Source organism: Thalassophryne amazonica, chromosome 22 (genome assembly GCF_902500255.1).
Source record: "Thalassophryne amazonica chromosome 22, fThaAma1.1, whole genome shotgun sequence".
In the NCBI taxonomy this organism is placed as follows: Eukaryota; Metazoa; Chordata; class Actinopteri; order Batrachoidiformes; family Batrachoididae; genus Thalassophryne; species Thalassophryne amazonica.
In genome coordinates this window covers 29,665,673-29,689,233 of record NC_047124.1, presented here as the reverse complement: position 1 = coordinate 29,689,233, position 23,561 = coordinate 29,665,673, and the positions used below count along the sequence as shown (strand labels likewise).

At 39.5% G+C, this 23,561-nt stretch overlaps 1 protein-coding gene and 1 long non-coding RNA gene across 2 annotated transcripts in view; one reads left to right on the top strand and one right to left on the bottom strand.

Annotated features, from left to right (window-relative positions):
- tmtc2a (transmembrane O-mannosyltransferase targeting cadherins 2a) overlaps positions 1-23,561 on the bottom strand; it is a 179,989-nt gene that overhangs the window by 67,435 nt on the left and 88,993 nt on the right. The window contains exon 2 of the mRNA XM_034163037.1: positions 3,572-4,181. Within this exon, the coding sequence (XP_034018928.1) occupies positions 3,572-4,181 (610 nt within the window). The remainder of the gene's footprint in view (positions 1-3,571; positions 4,182-23,561) is intronic.
- Positions 858-7,885, top strand: LOC117503785. The gene is made up of 2 exons (XR_004558662.1): positions 858-1,065; positions 7,752-7,885. It is a non-coding gene; the product is annotated as an uncharacterized LOC117503785 (long non-coding RNA).

The following is a 23,561-nucleotide window of genomic DNA, read 5'->3' as shown; positions in this document are numbered from 1 at the left end:
CGAGAAATACTGGCTTCAAACTACAAAGAAACTCATATGCACACAACACATCTACCGTCATGTTTCAGATTCAGTGGTCAAACCCTTAGATATTCAGCAAATGTATTTATAAAGAGAAACTGCATGAACTACACAAGTTTTTTTTTTTTCTAATAAGTTTATTCAATGAGGAGAAACAAATGCTAAATTATTGTTGTGTCGTAACTTAATTTTTGTTCGGCCTTTGTGACCCGTCTTCATGAAGTTAGATGCAAAAATGTTAAAACTGGCCCTATCCTGCAATGATAAAGAACCCTTAAAAAAAATTACTGGATCTGGATCGTGTTCCAGATCATTACCAAAATTTAATGACTTCTAAGTTAGGCCAAGATACACCCCTGGTAAAAATTTCATTGAAATCCGTTGAAGATTTTTTGAGTAATCTGCTAACAAACCAACCAACAAATGGACGCGACTGAAACATAACCTCCTTTGCAGAGGTAATTAGCAAATTGGGATGGTAGACTGCGATAAACTGGCATCCTGTCTAGGGTGTACCCGTCTCACACCCTATGACTATTGGGATAGGCTCCAGCTTCCCTGTGACCCTTAATTGGAGTAAGCGGGTACACAGACTGGATGGAAATTGCAATACTTGCAGAACTGCATTTCATAAAGTGATACGTACTATATTGGGATACAAGTGTATCATCCCAGCCCTACTACAAAGTACCCAACATAAACCCAACATTATTTGTGTGAGTTCACATTATTGTATCATCACAGCTGGTAACAATATACCGTCTGTCTGTATAATGATTAATTTTTATGTTTTCCAAACCCCTTGTCCACCTTCCGGCTGCATTACTGCGCTTTAGCTTAATTGCTGTATTGGATTACCGGGTGCAGTTTGGACGACAGGTGCTGTTTTACATCTGCAAAGGTCAAGTGGTTAAGAAAGCCACACGTGTCTCATTCCTGCCAAACACTGAGGACGGTTCCCTGTCGGTCCCTCTGCACACCGTCTGATAGCAGCTCTGCATTGTCATTGTGCCAGAAACGGCTGCTGCTGAAGCTGCAGTGCAGGTTGGGCAAAGTTGTGCTCACTGGCTAATAAGTCTCCTGGAAATCTGGGAAAAGAGCTGAGATTTCAAACTGCAGAGAAACTCATGATGCACACAAAACATGACGTCAGAAACCTGACAAACGCAGATATTTATAGGCACTCCCAAAAGAGCCATCCCATCCCGTTGCTCAGGAAACCCAAGGAGACTTTTTACTGAGCGAGTCACGCAGTTAACTTACAAGGGTCAACTCACACAATGCGTCCTGTAATCACTAGTCACCGTCCTGACTGTCCACCTCAACTACCTTCAGTTTGAAAGAGGAAACTGCAATTTTCTTGCAGAGGAAGCAAAGTTTGTGCACATGTGTTTACAGGCAGGGGTCAATTTGGACGGTTATCCCCATGATTTGTCCGATTGACCAGACTGAGTGTTCTTGTTTAGTCACCTTAAAAATAAATGTTCTTAAATGTTCCTTGACAGTGGGAGTCTATAAAAGTGATGGTGAGGTTTGTAGCAAAAACTACCCCAGACAGTATTTTTAAATACTTTTAGGGGTATTTAAGAAACAACATATTTCTGTGTCTGTTACTTTAAATGGAAAGAAGCTGCTGCTGGCTACGTCCTTTCAACCACCAGAAGGGGGTGTCTCCTAGCCCCTGACACTCCACATTCATCATCACCAGCTAATCTAGATACATAGACTGTAAATATACACACCAGCCACTTTATTAGGTACACCTTGCTAGCACCGGGTTGGACTCTTTTTGCCTTAAGAACCACCTTAATTCTTCGTGGCGTAGATTCAACAAGGTGTTGGAAACATTCCTCAAAGACGCTAGTCCATATTGACATGATGGCATCATGCAGTTGCCCATTCTCCTCCAGTCTGACATCAACAAGGCATTTTCATCCACAAAACTGCCGCTCACTGGATATCTTCTCTTTTTTGGACCATTCTCTGTAAACCCTAGAGATGGTTATGTGTGAAAATCCCAGTAGATCCTGAAATGCTCAGACCAGCCCCCTGACACCAACAACCATGCCACGTTCAAAGTCATCATGTCATCTTCGCCACATCTAAATGCCTAAATGCATTGAGTTTCTGCCATGTGATTGGCTGCAATTGAAAAGGTGTGCCTAATAAAGTGGCCATGGCATGTATTTGATTCCTCAGTTTGGCAGTTATATGGGTGGTTCCAAACGTTGCCATGTTGGCAGTGCCTGAATCCACATAGCAAGAGGTGGCATGTAGGTAAGACTGTCCTGACCAGGGTGGGAGGAATGAAGCCAGAACACGCCCAACTACATCAAACTTACCAAGTTAGCTGAGGCTAACAGGTTAGCTCACCTGAATCCAGATGACTGATGACTGTATATTTTTGTGGACTGGGTGATGGTCCTTGTCATGGATAGCTTGAGGGCAAGTATTAAAAAATAATGACAAGCAAATTGCCTCAGTAGCCACTGTGCCAACAATGTAGCTATCGATACCTGCTAATTAGATACATATTAACTAACATTTCTCCAGAAAAACTGGAGCACTGACTTCTTAGATCATCTGATAGTGTTGTGTAATTAACCACTCAGCTAGCAGGTATTTGCAACAAAATGCTTAGAAAGGAGAAACAGGCAACTTGACCGGGTCAAATCCCCAGCAGATAGCAGTGACTCGCTCACGGGTTTCTGACGCCGGTACTCAGATGAAGTCAAACCAAGCATGCCCCTAATTATTCATAACTTTATTTCTGCTGTCAGGGGCAGCACAGCTGCCAAATGGTTAGTGCACTTGCTTTTAAAACAAAATTTTCCTGCTTCAAGACCACCTTGGCCCATTCTCCATGTCATGTGGAGGTACATGAGGAAGGGCATTCGGTGTCAAATCAACATCAAGATCCATACTAGATCCACTGTGGTGACCCCAAGCACACACAGGGGAGAAGGTGAAAGAACTTATTTTATTCCTGCTGTAAAGCTGAAGATTTTAACATGGGGTTTACGGAGAGCCAGCCTCAACTGGATTAAGATCTGGCACTTCTGCATTGGCTTCATTTATCAGCACCGGAGGCTAGGGCTTGGTCTTGATGATGTGTTGACAGCGCTGACATTTTGTATTATTTTAAAGGAACTCCCCTTAATGAGGCATGGAAATGTAATTCCTGCAGCAACAATAATGCCGTGAGGAAGCTCAACCACCAAATAGCGCACGGAGTGATGATGTGACATGCACGTCCTCTATAGTTTCTTCCTGTTTAGCGGATGACAAATGAGATCAGGTTACTTTCCATGCAGCGAGAGCAGTGCGCACAGCTTTCCTAATTATACTCTTAATGAAAAGCAAATAGTGGACATCACATACAATTTCCTTGAATATTAAACCATGGGCGCGCACATGCACGATTTAACCAACATACAGGAGCAATCAGTGCACGTCTGCCTCTGAGGGAAGGAGGTGGGAATTGGATATGTGCGGACACAAAGACCAAGTCTGGCGCACACGCCGGCACTGGCAGCACGCATTCTTTTACCTTTCCCTGCAAGAGAAGGTGAACCTGGCGAAGGCGGAGTCTCTGGAACAGGAAGAGGTCGTAAATAGCGGAAACAGCCAACACTGTCACCCCCTGTTCCTTCCACAGCATGCTGGCTGCGGCACACCAGAGAGTCGCCACCATCCACGCCCAGCAACCCCAGCTGCCACCACTGCAGCGGGACCTAGTGCCACCACAAATGTCCTTACGAAGTCTGCAGTGTCTCACATAGCAGAGAAGGGACAGCAAGAAAAACAAGGCGGCGCCCACATCCGCCCGCCCCACTACCCCAGCCACTGCCTCGGTGTGCACCGGGTGGGAAGCAAAAAGGAGACCAGCCAGCAGGGTCCAAAGTCCTCCACCCAGCAGGTGTCGACTGAAAGTGGTGAAGAGGGCGGTGACCAATCCGTGGAGCGCCACGTTCAGCAGGTGAAACCCCCATGGGTGCAGGCCATGCAGGGTGTAGTTGAGGCGGAAGGAGAGCGTGCAGAGAGGTCGGAAGGACTTGTGGCTGCCGCTGTGAGTGAGGAGGGTGCCCCAGAAGTCATCATACAGGATGTTGGTCCAAGGCGTCTCAGGCAGGAGGTCCTGGTTGGTTTTGATGGCTCGGCTGTAAGAGCAGAACGTAGACACAAGTTTGTGAATAACTGCAAATAAATATATTTAAAAGAGGGGGGTTTCAAACAGCAAAAGTGATTGAAGCGTCATACGTCCTGAGACGTTACGTTGATTAGGAGTAATTATAATTTTATTTATAAAGAACGTTCGGATCAGAACTTTCAAAGTGCTGCACAAATTACACGGAACAAAAATATAAATCCAACACTTTTGTTTTTGCTCCCGTTTTTCATGAGGTGAACTCAAAGATCTAAAACATTTTCTATATACACAGAAGACCCGTTTCTCCCAAATAATGTTCAGAAATCTGTCTAAAACTGTGTTAGTGAGCACTTCTCCTTTGCCGAGATAATCCATCCCACGTCACAGGTGTGGCATATCAAGATGCTGATTACACAGCATGATTATTGCACAGGTGTGCCTTAGGCTGGCCACAATAAAAGGCCACTCTGAAATATGCAGTTTTTCTTTATTTGGAGTGGGTGTCTGCTCACAGGCAAAAAGGAGAAGTGCTCACTAACACATTTTTGTTCAATGTATAACACAAACACAAATACTGAAAAAAAACAATAAACAAACGGATAAGTAAAAACAACCAGATAAGTAACACCTTGTACAAGTGAGGTTTGAGAACATATACTGGTGCATTAGGTGCAAATGCATGAGGTGATTGATATAAGCTTTGAATCATCACTCCAGCCCAAGCGGTTGTGGAAATATCATGAAAAATGTTTTATCCACACACTGTTTTGGCAACATTGCGCTTGACCTTGAGCAAATGTGTTCAAAAAGTGAGTCATCTGGAGTCACTCACCAAAGGAATATTCTCACCAAGTTTGATGAAAATCTGCTCATGTGTTTCAGAGTTATTTTGAACACAGTCAGACACAGACAGAAGGGATTATAATGCCCCGTTGCACCTGTTGCTGGTGTGCAAGGTAACCACAAACAGTAGAAAACAAATGTGTTTTGAGGTTGACCTCAGAAGATTCTACACAAATGGACTTTCCAGCATCCGCAGGCAAACTTTCAGGCAGACAAATGCTCTGTGGCCTGCTGACTTCTTTTTAACACAAGTCATACAACAAGCATAAACCTCCATCCTGAGGCTGCAAATCGTGGGTTGGTAGATAAGTTGATTCTAAGTTGATGATGAGCTGCTGTGAACAAGTACGTATTTAAAATAAAAATAACACACATGGAATAGCGTGTGATTAAGGATGAGTAATACTGCTCTCATGCACACAGCATGTACATATGTCATACACATGCACAGGTGGCATGCACACCCCTGAGGCTGTTGTAGTTTCTCATCATTAGCGGATCATTACTGAGGACAGGAGCTGGATTTGTGCACACTGACGGACTCAAACAAACGAGCCTCACTGCAGGGACTGAGAGTGATGAATGCTGTGGCACCCACAGCCCACTGCGACAATTCGGAAGGTTTTTGCAGAGATGCAGCAACTTGCACATAAAATACTGGATAGCAAAGCGACACCTCAGTTACGAACGGCCCTCTCATGACGATCTATGGTGCATGGTCAAAAGCACATAGCGCAACTGTATTTAGGGTGTGTCCAACTTCACGTTGCCACTTCTGGTGTAATCTGACCACAGAGAAAAGCGCAGATCACAAATGGGTTGAATATAATCACTTAAATAGTAATGACTGTGTTTTGGACATTACATGAAATGCCTCTACTGATGCCTTTAAGGTGTCAAATGTCGCGCGTAATCACGTTCTCGCTGGGGAGGCCGAGATTTTGTTGTCAGTGTAAACAAGCCTTTGCGGCAGCTTGCTTGCAACATTGCATTGTTATGGAGGTGAGGTCAACCAAAATATGTATTTAGATGTTTAACTAAGATAATCGTGAGTCTTTAATGTGCGTTTTATAAAAAAGAAAGAAATTATTCGATCCATTAACATCAATAGCCTTTTTGCTTAACGATTCCCTTATCGGTCCTTCAGAGTGGCCGCTGTTTTTGGGGGTGTTTGTTAGGAAAATGATAATTTCTCTACATTGCGTACAGACCCTGCAGCAGGTCTGTATAATCAATTGTTTCTGCAACGCGGCTTTGCTTTGAACCTTGAACCAATGAAGCAGTGCGTCGATCTTCGATCTGCTGCTTCGTTGGTTCTTTGTTTTATTTCGCTTTATCTTAATTTTTTCCCCCCTAAAACCCTAAAGAACGTGTCTGTGAGTAATATTGACCTTTTTTTATGTTAAACCGACCTGTTATGGTCTTCTGAAACAGTTGATAGATGTATTTTATAACTTAAAAACGGGACCGATGCTAATGCGTTAGCATGTCTATGGCATTTTCAATGTTAAAGTTAGCATTAAGCTGAGCCGTTATCAAGCCTGCCTCCCCAGCGCGCAAAGGATTCTGGGATACTCTAAAACCATCAATGTTCCAGGGGAGATACTATGCTTCTCGGCTCTGTGTGGCCTGGTGTCGCTAACCGAATGGTCCCCCCTAAAAATCAGTCCCCTCAGATATCTGAAGATTTTGTACAACAATCATTTCCACATAAATTCAGCATTATTTCATCATAAAACATGAAGGAAGCAATCAGAGTGCCACAGCAGCACGTCTGAGCCTGACTCCCTGAGTCTGACTCTCTGCACCCAAAGCGATCAAAGAGAATAATGTGATTATTAACCATCAGATGACAATTAAACCCTCTTAAATTATTCTGCTGATGCTCCGAAATGACGCATAAACAGTGAAGAGGGGCAGATTTTTTTAGGGGGACCGTTCCGTCTGTTACACCGGGGGGCACTGTGGTGTGCAACTCTGCATCCAATGTTCTCGCCCAGCTTGCAAAAAAATTAATCTGAGATATCAAGAAGAGACTATCTGCCTGGAGTTAAGCAGAAGATTCAATGGCTCTGACTCAGACAAAGAAATAGACTTTTCCTGACTTTTGTCTTACGGTGAGGAGGACTCACCAGCACCAATCGCTGCCAGGCAAGAGGTGGTTAGGAAAATCAGCTAAGGTGCACTGTTACTTTATTATTTGATTTCTGAATAGACATTTGAAAGAGTGTAAAATAAAGCGCTGCTCCCGAAACAAAGAATCTCAACGTTGACTATACTTCCAGTAATGTTTATCATGAAACCCAGACTACATGTAAATGTGAAAATTAAACAACTGATTTTCCACAATATGACCCCTTTAAGTCAGTTGCTGAGCGCATTTACATTTTCCTTGTGTCTGCACATCGACACTTTGAAATTGTGTTCATGATTCCTGGAAGTTCCCCTCCTTCTGCTCGTGCTCTTACTGCTTATTTGGCACCATTTCTGTCTTTGTGCACGGCACAGCAGCGAGCAACGAGGTTTTCCTTTGTTTAAACACTGTAACTCGCCACTGAGCGCTTAAAGAGAAAGCGATCGAGCTGCCAGCGCAGCATGAGCAGGCAGATAAAAGGAAAAAGTGCGACAGTAAGAGGTGGGGAAAAATGGCCAAACTACTTCAGATTACAGTACCTGCATCGAGCGCTATCTCTAGCGTGTTATTTAAATTTTAATGTTCATTTTCCCTGCTCACCAGGAAACTTGCATCCACAATCCTGTCATTGCGTGAGCCGGAGTGAATTCCCTCCTTTCCCAGGATTGTTCTGTCAAGGAATAGAGATCGTGTTTTTCTCAGGCTCAGACTTTCAATAAAACACGGCTCAACTGGAATTCTCCATAGTGTCATATGTCTGAGGAGCCAGTACATAATATAAATCAACCTACAAACCGTTTCCACAGTCGCCACTACGATGGAAGTGTGGCAAGTGTCATGTCTTGAGGAAATATACAGAATAAGAAAATTTGACATCATCAAACCGATTTCCCTGATTAGACCTGTGGCGGTTCTAGATTTCTTTACTGAGGTGTTCAGGTGTTCTTTTACAGGGGATTGATAGGTTAAATGTATAAACAACATTATATCAATTAAAGATGCAACATTTATTTAATAATTAACCAATACAATTCGAAAATCTACTGAATTGATCTAAATGTACTATGAACTGGTCAATGGCTCAATTTTAACATTATAACACAGTTTAATTGATCTGATAACGCTGTTACATCCACATCTTTAAAAGTATGTAAAAGTTCATACGTTAGCACAAAGCTCACACGTGTCTGGTTACAGCACACTCAGAAAAAGGGCTAATTGGATGAACTCAATTCAATTATGTGCAGGATTTCCATTTAATAAATATATGCAGTCCCAAATAAATTAAATTAAATTATCTTGCATGAATGTGCTTTATTTGAGTTGGGGCTACATATATTTATTAGATGGAATCCAATCCAATGACTCAGTGTTTTGAGTGTATCACTCAAATGACTCACTGGATGAACTCAATACAATTATGTGCAGGATTTCCATTTAATAATATATGTAGTTCCAACTAAATGAAATTACATTATCTTGCATGAACGTGCTTTATTTGAGTTGGGGCTACATATATTTATTAGATGGAATCCAATCCAATGACTCTGTGTTTTGAGTGCAAACAAATGACTCATTGGATGAACTCAATTCAATTATGTGCAGGAATTCCATTTAATAAATATATGCAGTCCCAACTAAATTAAATTAAATGATCTTGCATGAATGTGCTTTATTTGAGTTGGGGTTACATATATTTATTAGACAGAAATCCTGCTCATAAATGAATTGAGTTCATCCAAAGCATCAGTTCTTTTGAGTGTAACTTATAGGTACAAACAAAACCAACATGCCCACTAGTGGCAGGTGGTGTAATAGAAAAATGTACCCGTTTGAACTTTACGTTCAGTTCACAGTTTATTAATATTGTCATAGCGGTTCAGAATGCTAAAGTTAACATATGCTATTTATGCTATGCTAACAACAGCTAGTGTCTTCTTCTGGGCTTCACCTGTGCTGCAGTTTCTGCTGCTGTATGTGGTGCTGCCCCCAGTGGTGAACAAAAGAAGAGTAGAGACAGTACCAACATGCTACATCACAGTAGCAAAAATCTGAAGATGGTTCCTGTATTTTTCATGAAATATGTATTTGAAGGTGACCAATGCCACTTTTCTCTTCTTTAAATCTGTCATAGAAACTTAACATCTACACTAAGCAGAGAATTCACAGTAAATTAAATCACACAGAATTAAACTGTTCCATAATTGCTCCTGAACTGGACAATATATTGGTCAAACTCTACCAGGAACACAGTCTACTGCTAAAGAGGTAAAAATATAACATTAATTGAATTAATGAGCACGATTAAGCCAATATTAGAGGTCCTAATTGTCCATTTCAATACATTCCGATGTGAACAACTGTGCCACTTTTTAGGTATCAATGTTTGTCATGAGAAGCAAAACGTTAACTATACTGAAAAAGATCAGTCAGCAGGAGGATAACAACTCACAATAATCTCGTGAGCCTGGTCAAAGAATGTTAACTTTCCCTACAAAGTAGAAACAAAACCAACATGGGCGGATAAATGCATCCATTTGAACTTTATGTTCCGTTCACAATTTGTTAATGTTGTCATACCAGTTTAGAAAATGGAAGTTACGCTGTGCTACTCATGCTATGCTAAAAGGTTAAAAACAGCTAGCTTACGCTTTTGAGCTTTTTGCATGTTGTGCCTTCTACTTCTGTATGTGGTGCTGCCCCCCAGTGGTGAACAAAAGGCAAGCAGAGAAAGTGCCAAAATGCTGCAGCACAGTAGTAAAAATATGAAGAAGGGCCCTGGTTCTTCATGAAATGTATTTAAAGGAAAGCAACGGCACTTTGGCATTGCCGTAATTTATCGTGGACAATGAAAATCTACACTAAATAAGGATTCGTGTCGGACTGCATCGAATCCAGGGGGTGATTTAAATTCTACAACACCGTGTCACCTCAGAAGACCTTTTAGTACTTTCAGTTCTTGTTACACCAGCTCCATTTCACTCTGACAGTCTCGGCATTTGTGAGGGACAACCCCTTCCCAGGGTACAGGGACGGAATATGTCTACTGTCAAACTCTTCACTGTAGTGTCCTCTCAGGAAATTAATAGTACACTATGAAATCAAAACATGGTTCCACTCAAGCTCTGCCAGTCCCCAGCCATGTCTGTGCATCTCCATATTCTGTGGTGATAAATAATTTAAATATTCAAATCAATGCAAACCACTCGTCCCCCTCCCTGCTCCTGCCCGGCACTGGGGGATGAAAAGAATGCATTAGCCGTGAGGCTTTGAGGACGGGTTTTAATGCAGGCGTGCGTCCATACGTGCAGGTATAAATAACTGCATACAAGGTGTCGTTTATTTTGTGTGTAAGGGTGCACAAGCGTGCGCCGACGGCTTCATCGAGGCCTGTCACCGGTGCAGATAGAGTGGTCTCCCGTAGTGATTGCTCTTACAGAGGGGGTCTTTTGTATTCCACCGCCGTATGTGGGGCAGGCAGGCAGGCTGCGGGGCACTATTCACAATCCTCAAAGTACAGGAGGGGTTTGGTCTTTTCAATTTTCCTCCTCTTTTTTTAATGGGGGGAGGTAAAACTGGGAGCATTTCCATCAGCGCCTGAAAAGAGACATTAGTGGGAAGGGATTTTTCGCCCCCCTTGAGGGACAATTTAAAAAAAAATAAAAAAGGTGAGGTCTTCTTTCACCTGTCGACTGTTTTTAGCGTTAAGAAACGTGTATCCCTTCGGTGTTTTGGTGCGAGTTGTTACCAAATGCAAATGCAGCCTTCACCACCCGCCAGCGCTGTCCTTACTACCAGTAATTCGCTTTTTCACATTCTTCGCTGCTAGCTCGGCCGCTTTCAGCGATGTCAAAAATATAAGGCAACGCCAGTTTGTTGACCGAGATGAAGCCGAGGAAAAACCACGATCTAACTAAAACGGGACCTACTGAAACAATACATGAAGCAATTACTCCTGCTAATCTCCCAGACTGGTGAAGTATGCCGTTTATTTAACCACTAATTTTCCGCAAATTATTTACTGGAATCTACCCACGCATTCTTAATGCCAGTGAGGATTTTTTTTAAAAGTAAAAGAAAACACTGGAAGATGTTACATAATTTTTTGACAAGACTTCTGAGACTTGCTAATGGGAAAAATCAGGACTATACAGGGTAGAGACTGGTCAAACCCTCCGTGACGTCACCCACGGGTTTTCTGAAGAGATGGTTTGAAGCTGCATTAAGTGGTTAAAAATGCCACCACCTGGCAGTGCCTGATGTACTGTGGTCAAAGCTAGCATGACTAGAACGGGACAAATGAAGCCCAAAAATGCCGTCCATTTCAGACTTAATAAACAAGCTAATGCTAACAGGCTAATTTTGTTTCAGGTGGTTGAGTAGCGCATGTTATTTGTGGACAAAACAATGGCTTTCATAACTGGTGGCTTATACAGGTATATTGCTTCAGTAACTGCAGCGCCATCTGTGGTGATAACATCAAGCTACACCTATTAATCCATGCTAATGGCACTTACATAAAAAAAAAGTTTTACTCAAATGAAATACTGGAACACAGACTTCTTAGATGATCCGGTAGTACAATTAGCGAAACAGCAAACCTTATTATCTCAGATATTTGTAATAAAATGATCAGAAAGAACAAAAAGCGGAATCCACAGTAGCTAGCACCTACTGCTAATGTGTAGCTGCCTGGACTTTTGTCATTCAAAGGTAGTCGTGTGTTAACTTTCATCTTCGGACCTGATTTTGTTTTTGGTTTTTGCCCCCCCCCCAAAAAAAACAAAAAAACACCACACAATCACATATCAACTATCAGCAAAGCTTATAGTAAATATTCCCATTTACGTGCTCTTTAAGAGAACAGAAATAATGGTGCGCTAATCGCACACTAATTTGTGACGGCGTCAAGAGAAGTGATTTCATTAGTCACAAAAATGTGATTTACTTTGATCACTTCTTTTTGCTTGTTTGGTTCTCTCCTTGCCTTTTCCAATCAACTTTACGAGCTCATGTCTGCTTTTTTTCCTTTTTTGGTCAGCAGAGGTCTGTTTCTAAGCCTGCACAGGGCTAATTAAGCAGCCAGAGAGCTGACAGGATATTCAAACAATACTTTTGTAGGTGCATGACGGAAGCTAGCATGCTACTGTCTCCACGGGAGGAAAAGGAATACTACTAATTATCATTCTACCACAGCAAATGGCTCCAGGAGGTGTTTTACAAAACCCAGCTGCAACACAAACGTTTGTGTGACCACAGGCACCTTTTCTTTGCTTCAATTTGTGAAGGAAATGAGCAACAAATTCAGGAAGCTAATATTCAAGCTATTGCCAGCCTCGACTGGATTAGTCTTGACAAGGTGCGATAATGCATGTAGGGTAGTGTTTCTGGTCCTGTGTGTCTGTTCATCCTTCAATTCAATTCAATTTATTTAGGCATCTAGACATGGTGAAGACAACTTGATGAACTGAGCATCAGAATGGGGAAGAAAGGGGATTTAAGTGACTTTGAACTTGTCATAGTTGTTCGTGTCCAAACGTTGGTCTGAGTATTTCAGAAACTGCTGATCTACTGGGATTTTTTTTCTGCACAACCAACTCTAAGGTTTACAGAGAATAGTCCAAAAAAGAGAAGATATCCAGTGAGCGGCAGTTGTGTGTACAAAAATGCCTTTTTATCCACACAACTGCCCAATGATTCAGTGGTTTTGGAGAAGATTCTTTTTAAAGTGACAACTGGAAAAATTTTAAAATTTGTAAAACCTGTCAGATATGTTTTTAGGCTTGCTGATTGCTACCCTTGTAGCAAGTTTCAGCTCAATTGGTGCATAAATGTCTGACAAAGAGCTATATATGAGATTTTCAAGATGGCCACCATGGCGGCCATATCTGAAATTGGATCGGGATGCCACGAGCAAACTTCGGAGTCCTCGTGGGTAGAACATGCACACCAAGTTTTGAGCTTTATTGATACAGTGCTTTCAAAAGTAACTATGAGTTACTTTGCTGATTAGTTACTTTGCTGATGACTCAGTCTTAAGAGTAACTAATTTAGATTACTGTAGTTACCTTATTAGTTACGTTACTCAATAGTTGCAAGTTGTCGGCAGCTGCTAATAAAGTATCTGCATAAAGCTGCTATTGAAGTAATTGAGTAAAGTAACTATAAAATAACTAAAAAAGTAACTAATAAAGTAACTTTCAAAGTAACTGTGGCAACACTGGATCCAGGTGAGCAAAAAATCTGTGACTTCACAGTGTGACCTAAGATTAGCAAAACTTTACTTCTGAACCACTCGTCAAAAGGGGAAAGTTGCAAACCTGTAAATCTGTTTGAGCTTTCCACAATAAAAGCACATAACTCTGAGGCAATTCAATAAAACACTAGCGTGATGCCAGTGGGGATCCATGGGTTCTAGATTGGGTATTGTTTATAAAATAGGCAGCTGACATATTCCATGGGTAGTAATAAATTATGCAAAGTTTCTATTGTGATTTGGAATGGCATGTGAGTCCAGAATTAATTATCAACATCCACTGTTCACTGTTGTTACGTAATATCCATAATTTCTCCAGAAATATTAGTCCCATTAACGTTCTGTTTTGGCGGCGTTCATCCTTGACCCAAAATACATAAACATAACAAACAGTAAATGTCAGCTCTCCCCAGTTTGTCCGTGTTCAAAGACACACATGCACACACACGTGTACACATACACAGAGGCCACTTTGGTTTTTATAGATGATTTACTGCCCCCTGCTGGAATGACGGGTGAGTCCAGAATTTAATTACCTATACCCTAAATATCCCTACATTCTCCAAAAATATTAGTCCTATCAACTATCTGTTTTCACAGCGTTCATCCTTGACCCAAAGAACATAAGCTTTTAATTTTATTTAACCAGATTAGTCCCTTTGAGATCGAGACCTCTTTTGCAAGCGAGACCTGGCCAATTATAAAGTTTCCAATCCACCTAACCTGCATGTCGATAAATGTGGGAGGAAACCCAAGCACCCGAAGGAAACCCATGCAAACTCCCCACAGAAAGGCCACAGGTGGGAATCGATCCCATGACCTTCTTGTTGTGAGGCAACAGTGCTAACCACTAATCCACCGCGCTTAATATATAGATAACAATAATTAAATGGAAGTGGTTTGGATTTCCCAAAAACTACGAAACACCGATTAAGGCGGGAAATGGGTTTGAGTATTTTGTAACAGCTCATTAATTAAAGCATCAATTTTGCTTCCCGCCGCGTCTTCCTGAGAACAAAATTTACTGACATTAAACAGAAATTATTTGGATCATTTGTTTTTCCTCTTCGCTTAGATCACATCTCCATGGTAATAGCGGCGGGGTAAGAGATGGTGTGCTCAGGCTGGTGTCCGCTTCCAGATGACCCCCCTCGTGCTAATCCTATAACGGGATTAGAATGTGTTCATGGAGCGCCTTGGAGACCCTGAGACCTGCACGAAGGTCAGGCGTCGGTGACTAACCTGATTAAAAGACTCCCTGCTTTCTTTTTATCTGAGAGGTAGCCATCCGTCACTGGACGGTCACACGCTGGGATGTGAGTGATTGAGGCGCTGTCTGATTATGAGATGCTGTAATCCAGACAGCATGGGGTCACGGCAGGTGTGATGACGATGAGGAGGAGGAGGAGACTCAGCCAAAAATAACACCGACACACCGACATTAATCAAATATTCCCCTTTTCTATCGGCTGGTCACTTTGTGTGTATCCGTGGTCTGCTTGGACAGGAAGTGAACATGAGGGGGCGTATCCAAACATCATACATCAGCGACACTACTGTCAGAACAATACTCTGACCAGAAGTGGCACCGTCGCTTTCCCACAGTGTCGCACGCCAAAGTGGCACCAAAAAAAATTCCCTCTACATACAGACAGCATTGTTAAAGTTCTGCTCCCGTGCCAGCCAAAGATTTCAGTGTGACAGAGCGCCGGCTCTTCACTCGCCGGGCGCGTCCGAGATCTGACGTGAACTTGGCAGATTTGATGCCATTATTATTCCTTCTTTCCATCATTTGAAACGGTGATGAACCGCCGCTGGACGACGTTCTGCATAGCTGAGCGGTGATGATATGAGCTTGGAGAATAAGGAAAATAGACTTTATTTTTATTTCTTGTATATGTCAAAGAAAGTAAAGCAGAGAACCCGAGGATCAAACTCACTTTGGTTTCGAAGCAGAAATGCGATTTTGTAGCCCTTCATCTTAATCCATGGGGTCTATCTTTTCCTTGATTAAAAATAAAAGGAAGTATCCTGCACGTTCAAGCATTTTTTTTCCCGTGGGTGTAGGATAAGTGAGAAGCAAAAACTCGACAGGATGTCTAATGAGGCCCGAAACAAACCGTGATGTGCTGAATCAGTTGGTGTTTTGGTTGATTCTTAAAGCCACAGTGTGTAAGGTTTAGTTGTGTTTATTAAATGGAATACAAATGTAATATATTGTATGCATGCATCGGAACGCCACCCCCCCCACCCCAAAGGAGCATGGACCCACCCCGTATTTTAACTAATTTAATACTTTTTTTATTAAAGCTGATTAAATGCGCGCTCTAAGTTAAATTCCTTTTTATTAAAGCTGATTTAACACTCACTCTAAAATAAATACATTTTTTATTAAAGTTGGTTCACACCACCCCAAATGAAATATTTGTTTAATTAAAGCTGGGTAAACACCCACCCTAAGTTAAATTAATTTTTTCTTAAAGTTGATTAAATGCCCACCCTAAAATAAATCTTTTTTTTAAAGTTGTATAAATGCCCACCCTAAATTTAATTTTCTTATTAAAGTTGATTAAACACCCACCCTAATTTAAACTATATTTTTTTATTAAACTTGAGTAAATGCCCACCCTAAATTAAATTATTTTTTATTAAAGTTGATTAAACAACCACCCTAAACTGAATTTATTTTTATGCAAGTTGATTAAATGCCCACCCAAAATTAATTTTTAATTAAAGTTGATTAAACACCCACCCTAAAATAAATTAAATTTTTATTCAAGTTGATTAAATGCCCACCCTAAAATAAATACATTTTTTATTAAAACTGGGTGAACACCCACCCTAAATTGAAGTTGATTAAATGCCCACCCTAAATTAAATTATTTTTTTATTATAGTTGATTAAACGCCCACCCTAAACTGAATTTATTTTTATGAAAGTTCATTAAAAGCCCACCCTAAATTAAATTATTATTATTTTTATTAAAGTTGATTAAATGCCCACCCAAAATTCATTTTTAATTAAAGTTGATTAAACACCGACCCTAAAATAAATTAAATTTTTATTCAAGTTGATTAAACGCCCACCTTAAAATAAATACATTTTTTTTATTAAAACTGGGTGAATACCCACCCTAAATTGAATATATTTTTAAAGTTGATTTAACGCCCATCCTACATTAAATTAATTTTTTTATGAAAATTGATTAAACACCCATCCTACATTAAAAATTTTTTATTAAAGTTGATTAAACACACATCCTACATTAAATTAATTTTTTATTAAAGTTGATTAAACACCCACCCTAAATTGAATATATTTTTAATTAAAGTTGATTTAATGCCCATCCTACATTAAATTAATTTTTTATTAAAGTTGATTAAACACCCACTCTAAATTGAATATATTTTTAATTAAAGTTGATTTAACGCCCATCCTACATTAAATTAATTTTTTTATGAAAATTGATTAAACACCCATCCCACATTAAAAATGTTTTTATTAAAGTTGATTAAACACCCATCCTACATTAAATTAATTTTTTATTAAAGTTGACTAAACGCACCCATCGTAAATGAAATAATTTTTTATTAAAGTTGATTAAACACACACCATAAAATAAATAAATTTGTTATTAAAGTTTTTCACGACATTTTTCTCATTGCCCTTGTGTCTTACTTGTGATTATGTCATCAGTCATAGCCACATGACAGTGACAAAGTGTTTGCAGTATGAGAACTGTGCACAAGGTAGAACAGATCTGGCACCGTTTCCCACTAAACGGGTGAGTTATTACCCGAGGCCAACACCATCGGGTATTGTGAAGACCTGGCATCCGTTCGTCCATCTGTGTACAGCATAAGTCCAGTTCTATAACTGCCACAATCTTCAAATTCATACGTTCTTGGGACACAGACCTTGGACAAGTTCAAAGATGGCTAATCTTGACATATTTTAAGAAGTAAAAAGTCACATTCTGTTTGAATCTGTTCTTCTTTGTTTTTGAGTGGCGGGGGATGACAGCCAATCAGAGTAGAGCTGTACCGTGACATCAGTGGCTGGTCTCTTCAAAACCACTTTGCTTTGTGTTAAATATACATGTCTCTTGTATATTATGTAAAAGATAGCGTGAAATAAACACTTCTAAAAATGACAATGCCATTTTTGGAACCTAATAACACCTCTGAACTTATTTCACGGACGTTAGCATGGTGACGTCACAGACTGGTAGCTACCTGCAAAACTCTTTCGTTTGTGTGTAAATATATTCTCTTTGTCATATATTATGTAAAAGATAGCAAGAAATAAACACTTCCAAAAACCGAAAACACATTTTTGGAAACTAATAACACCCTCTTTTAGTCTTTTAGTGTTTTAACAGTTGCCCCAAGGCGCTTGGGGCAACTGTTAAAACTGTTAAAACTGTTAGTTGTGATTTGGCGCTATATAAATAAAATTGATTTGATTTGATGTTAGCAAAGCCTCCTGTAGATGCTGTTAAAAGGTAAATATTGTTTTGATGGACTGATTAATAGAGGGGCTTCACTGAACATGTACAATTTGTATGTAAGACAACAGAATCTTAATAATTAATTAAACAACTGTAAATTATAAAGAGCACAAGGCTCATACAGCCAATGGTATTTTAGCATTGCATTATATTTGTGATAAAATCAGACATTTTATTGAAATAGATTAAATACATTCAATGAAACGCATTACATTCATCAACCATTCCGACTGTAATACTGGGAGGGCTTATACATCTGCCCACCCCCTCTTCGGGCAGAAGTTCTGTAATTTGCGAATACAGTAGCATTCACAACTCATTGTCAAGCAAATGAGTCATTGTTGTTTTTTGTTTTCTTACTAGTTTGGGGGAACTTATACTCTGGTTAGACTTTTATACCAAAAAAAAAAAAAAAATCACATTTTCGTCATTAATAATTATAAATATAACACAATGCTAAAATACCCTCAGCCGTATGAGCATTGTGTTCTTTATAATTTGCAGGTGTTTGATTAATTATTAACATCCTATTGTCTTACGTACAATTTGTATATGTTCAAATCAAATCATTATTTGTTCATGTTGTACAAATCAAGGAATATTTGTAGATCTCCCTCTGTGCATTTGCATGCATTAATAAGACAAATTTAACTCCATAGAAAGTTAGCTTTGAGTTAGCGAAAGTTAGCGTGCAAACTAACGTCCACAAAATGTCTTGTAAATGGCATTAACAGAGATGTTATTGGGTTACAAGAGCAGAATTTTCAGTTTTAGAAGTGTTTATTTCTTGCTAGTTTTCACATAATATACCAGAAACAAAGCGGTGAGCAAGTCGCTAAATTAGGAAGTGGCACGACCATGCTAACCTCCATAAAATGTCATAAATAAGTTCAGAGGTGTTAACAGGTTCCAAAAACAGCGTGTTCAGTTTTAGAAGTGCTCATTTCTCACAAGCTTTTACATAATTTATAAGAAACGTATATAAATGCACAAAACGAAGTCACTGACGTCACTGTGCAGCTCTGCTCTGATTGGCTATCACCCACGTCACTGAAACATTGTCCTCTGTTGTCTTTTAGTGTTTTAACTTGTATGTTTATGATGTATTATGGATTTTACCTATGGTTTGATTTTGTACTTCTCTAATAATATGAGTATAGTCGTTTACGGTTTTAATATATTTGTACTATTTTCATGGTAGGAGCACTGTTTTACTCAATTTTTGTGCAGCACTTTGGTAACATTCTGTTTGTAAAATGTGCTATAGAAATAAAGTGGATTGGATTGGATCATTGACTGTGTCCAAGGTCTGTGTCCCAAGACTGTTCCGTGTAAATTGCAAGAGTCTGACAGTAATAGGACTGGACTTATGTTGAGGACAGACACACGGACAGACAGACTGACGGATGGATGGACGAAAAGTCTTCGCAATACCCGATGGCCATATTTTGGCCTTGGGTAATAACTATTAATACCGATCTGCATCATGATCTGGATCTAGACCAAAGTACTCTCACCTATTAGTTCTGATCCTGACTGCTGACCCTTGTTTCTGATTGATAACCTGTGACCTTGATCACAATCTCTGATCCTGATCACTTACTGTTATCCCCTTTGGCATATGCCCCACTCCTCCAGCTTTCATTATATTCGTAGTCATTAGGTTTTGAGCAACCCTGCTAACACACAAACGCAGGTGAAAACAACTGCTCTTTTGCATAATAATTAGCAAGCAGAGGTGGTTCAGACATATAGCTAGGATGCATCCTCGAGGATTTCATAATATAAATTATATAGATAGATTTAACGTGAACTGACAACAACTTCCTGAAAGCTCCCAAGAGGAAGCAGTTGTCTAGGCTCCCTAACGGGTCCACTGTGTTTTGTAATGCAGATGAGATTCACTGCTTTCCTGGTGGTTCGGAAATTATGAACCAATTCAGAGACAGTGTGACTCAATTGTTCCTTTTTTTTTTTTTGCAGAAAATCGATAGCATAGTCTTTATCTCCATCTCAGAGATAGAATGATCACTTTCCATTAGCTGGTTGCACAAAACAGTTGCTGTCAGATGGCTTATCTGACAGCAATGCCTCCACTGCCACCTCAGCTAAAAAGACCCGAGAGCTCCCTGAGCAACCACGTCAATAAAAGGCAGTGATGAATCCTCAGCCTCACTCTGAAAAGGCCATGGGAAATCGATGGCAAATAAAACTAATGCTTTACTCTTCCCTGGGGCTAAAATATAGTGGACACGGTGAAGGGAGGGACTAATTTAAGGGAGGAGAGCTCATAACTCAAAAAGCTATTTTTTTTCCCAAAGCCCGCCAATTGTGTTACATTCCTTTGTCCATCTCAAAGTCCATCTGTCCATCCTTCACCTTCAGCACCTTCGCCGCAAGACACCCAAGCCAAAATTTTCCAAATATGCTTGGGCCAGGTCAGCACCAAAGCCAATACATTCTCACTCACATTTTGAACAAAACCGTTCCTATGACGATTTGTACCTGATTGTTACCAAATGTGGCAAATATGTTGGGTAGTGCAAATTAGGGGTTGCACGATTGCAGTTGTTTGTGCCTAATTAGATTACATTAGATAGAAATTTATTGATCCCTTGGGACGACTCCTTCAGGGAAATTGAGGTTCCAGCTGCAATGTGTAACAGCACACAGGGTAAGAAGCACACAGAGCATCAAAAGTGAAAGTAAAAAAAAAAAAACAGTTTGCAATTATAAATATGAATACACAAATATAAATACCAGACATACTAATCAATACAGGTTTACTGACTACTACTGTTCCTCTCATTCCTTCTGTCTTCGTGTTACTCCTCCTCCCCCTGAGTGAGGAGTTATACAGTCTGATGGCCTGAGGGACAAAGGAGTTTTTATACCAGTACTTTCTTATACCAATACCAATACTAGTTTATATAGCAATGCCAAAAGGAGTTTTATACCAATACCTTTTATACCAGTTTTTATACCAATACTAGTTTATATAGCAATACCAAAATGTTTTTATACCAATACTTTTTTATACCAGTTTTTATACCACTACTAGTTTATATAGCAATACCAAAATGTTTTTATACCAATACCTTTTTATACCAGTTTTATACCAATACCAATACTAGTTTATATAGCAATGCCAAAAGGAGTTTTTATCCCAATACCTTTTATACCAGTTTTTATACCAATACCAATACTAGTTTATATAGCAATACCAAAATGTTTTTATACCAATACTTTTTTATACCGGTTTTATACCAATACCAATACTAGTTTATATAGCAATGCCAAAAGGAGTTTTTATCCCAATACCTTTTATACCAGTTTTTATACCAATACCAATACTAGTTTATATAGCAATACCACAAGGAGATTTTTATACCAATACTTTTTTATACCAGTTTTTACACCAATACCAATACTAGTTTATATACTGTAGCAATACTAAAAGGAATTTTTATACCAATACTTTTTTATACCGGTTTTTATACCAATACTAGTTTTTTGTTTTTTTTTACCAATACTGCAACCATCCATATCTGCCAATACAAATACAACTGACAAGAATTGGGTTAATAGCCAGTAGCTTCACATTTTGAAATATCACATCTCGAGTGTGAGATTTTGTCCAAGATCGGCAAGGAACAGGTACCAGTTTCTGCACAATGGTGCAGCACAAAAACTACCTGTATGGGTCAATCACGTATTTTGGGTGAATCACAATAAATAAATAAATAAATAAAAAGGCACCTTCTGTGCCTTTACTGTAAGCCATTTTCCTGCCAAAAATCATTGTGCATTGTGGGAAAACTTCAGTAGTTATGAAATTCACTGCAGTTCTGTCAATATCAATACCAACCCATTACCTTTGTTTGTATCTTAAAATAACTAATCTGTTAATAAACTATTTCTGTGGGTGTACTTCGCTAACCTATATTAAAAAAAAGCATCAACACAAACTATAAAACAAATATTCCACTCCAACCTACATAACCCACAACATAGCACAGATGTACAATAGAAGACTTAGGTCTAACTGGAGTTTTTTCAATATCGACTCCAATAATTTTGGCCAATATTCGGCCGATAAGCATCTAAAATATCAGAAGGGTGCACCTCTAGTGCTTATTTAAAAACTCTATAGATTTAGCAACGGTCAACAACAACGGGTCCATTGTTTCTAACTAAGATTTGCTTGTGAGCATAACAACCACTGCTAGCGGTTATTGCTAGATAACTGGTTGACAACCAAGTATAGATATTATCTACACTTGCTTGTTAGAAAACTCCAACTCCAACAACCGTACTGATGTGGGGTAACCGCTAACATCAACACGCAAGTTAAGCTACTACTACTTCTGTGTCTTCAAATGCTCATAAAAGTTCAAAGGTCAGTGCAAGACTCTTGCAAGACTGGTCACATTTAAGAATTTTAACTTTACGAGGTAAAAACAAAATCAAGAAGTCGTGATAGTGGTATAACATAAATATAGCCGTTTAAACTTCATGTTTGGTTCACAGTTGAACAGTGTCATACCAGTTCAGAACTTGAAAGTAAAATATGCTATTTATGCTATGCTATATGAACGTCTTCATTAAGCAAGAGTTGCAATGTATCCCACAGAAATTACATTACATATGTATCTAAACACGTATCATTTCCTTTTATGAGGGAGAGATGCACACTACTAGCAGTGGTGGGCACAGCTAACCAAAAACGTAGCTTCGGTAACCATTAATCCAATAACTGAAAAGTTATCTTTTATGACGCTAAACAGATAAACTGCTAAAAAATGCATTTTTATTACAGATAACCGATAACCAATAACTTATTGATTTGGACGCGGCCACATCAGATTACACTGTCGGATTCTGATAAACCAGTTTCACTTTCACTTTTCACTGCTGGGTAATTTCAAGGATCACAAACACATAAGAACGCACGAAAATGAATGAATAAAAAAAAAAACCTCAAACACTGTCATCATCTTTAAAAAGCAGTAAAACACAGTATTAGAAGTCACAGTTTATTTCGGTATTATATACACAAACTAAAAGGCTGCTGCTTTTTTCACACGTTTTGAACCCTGCGGCTTAAACAACCGAAATACGTCCATTAATGCATTGATTGGCAGAGTAAAAGACACGTTAGTAAATATAAATTCTGACCTGTCAGTTTCAGTGGGATTTATCTGAAGAAATAAAGCGTCCTTTTTTTTAATCCAAAACAGTGTCTAAACGGTGAAGAAAAGTCCCTCTGTACACACAGCTGCACCATGAGAGCTCCTCTCCCCCACCAAGTCTTGGCGATTAAATTATCCCGTCAGCCACAAAGACATAAAATAAAATAATGTTAAAATTTGTCTGTGTTCTTTGTGTCGAGCAGACGGTAACAGTGTAACGTCCAAAGTGAACCTGAACTACACTAACCACAATGCTCCCTGCGTCGACCGGCCAATCACGTCTTGTGCTTAATGATGACATCACCAGCAAGTGACAGGCAGCCAGTCTGCCACAAACACACAACAGACGGACTAAAATGTTTGATTTTAGGGTTTACAAACGTTTTTGACCGTTAAACTTTGCTCACTTTACCAGCAAAACAAATATTATCGGACTGAAAGTTATCAGAAGATGA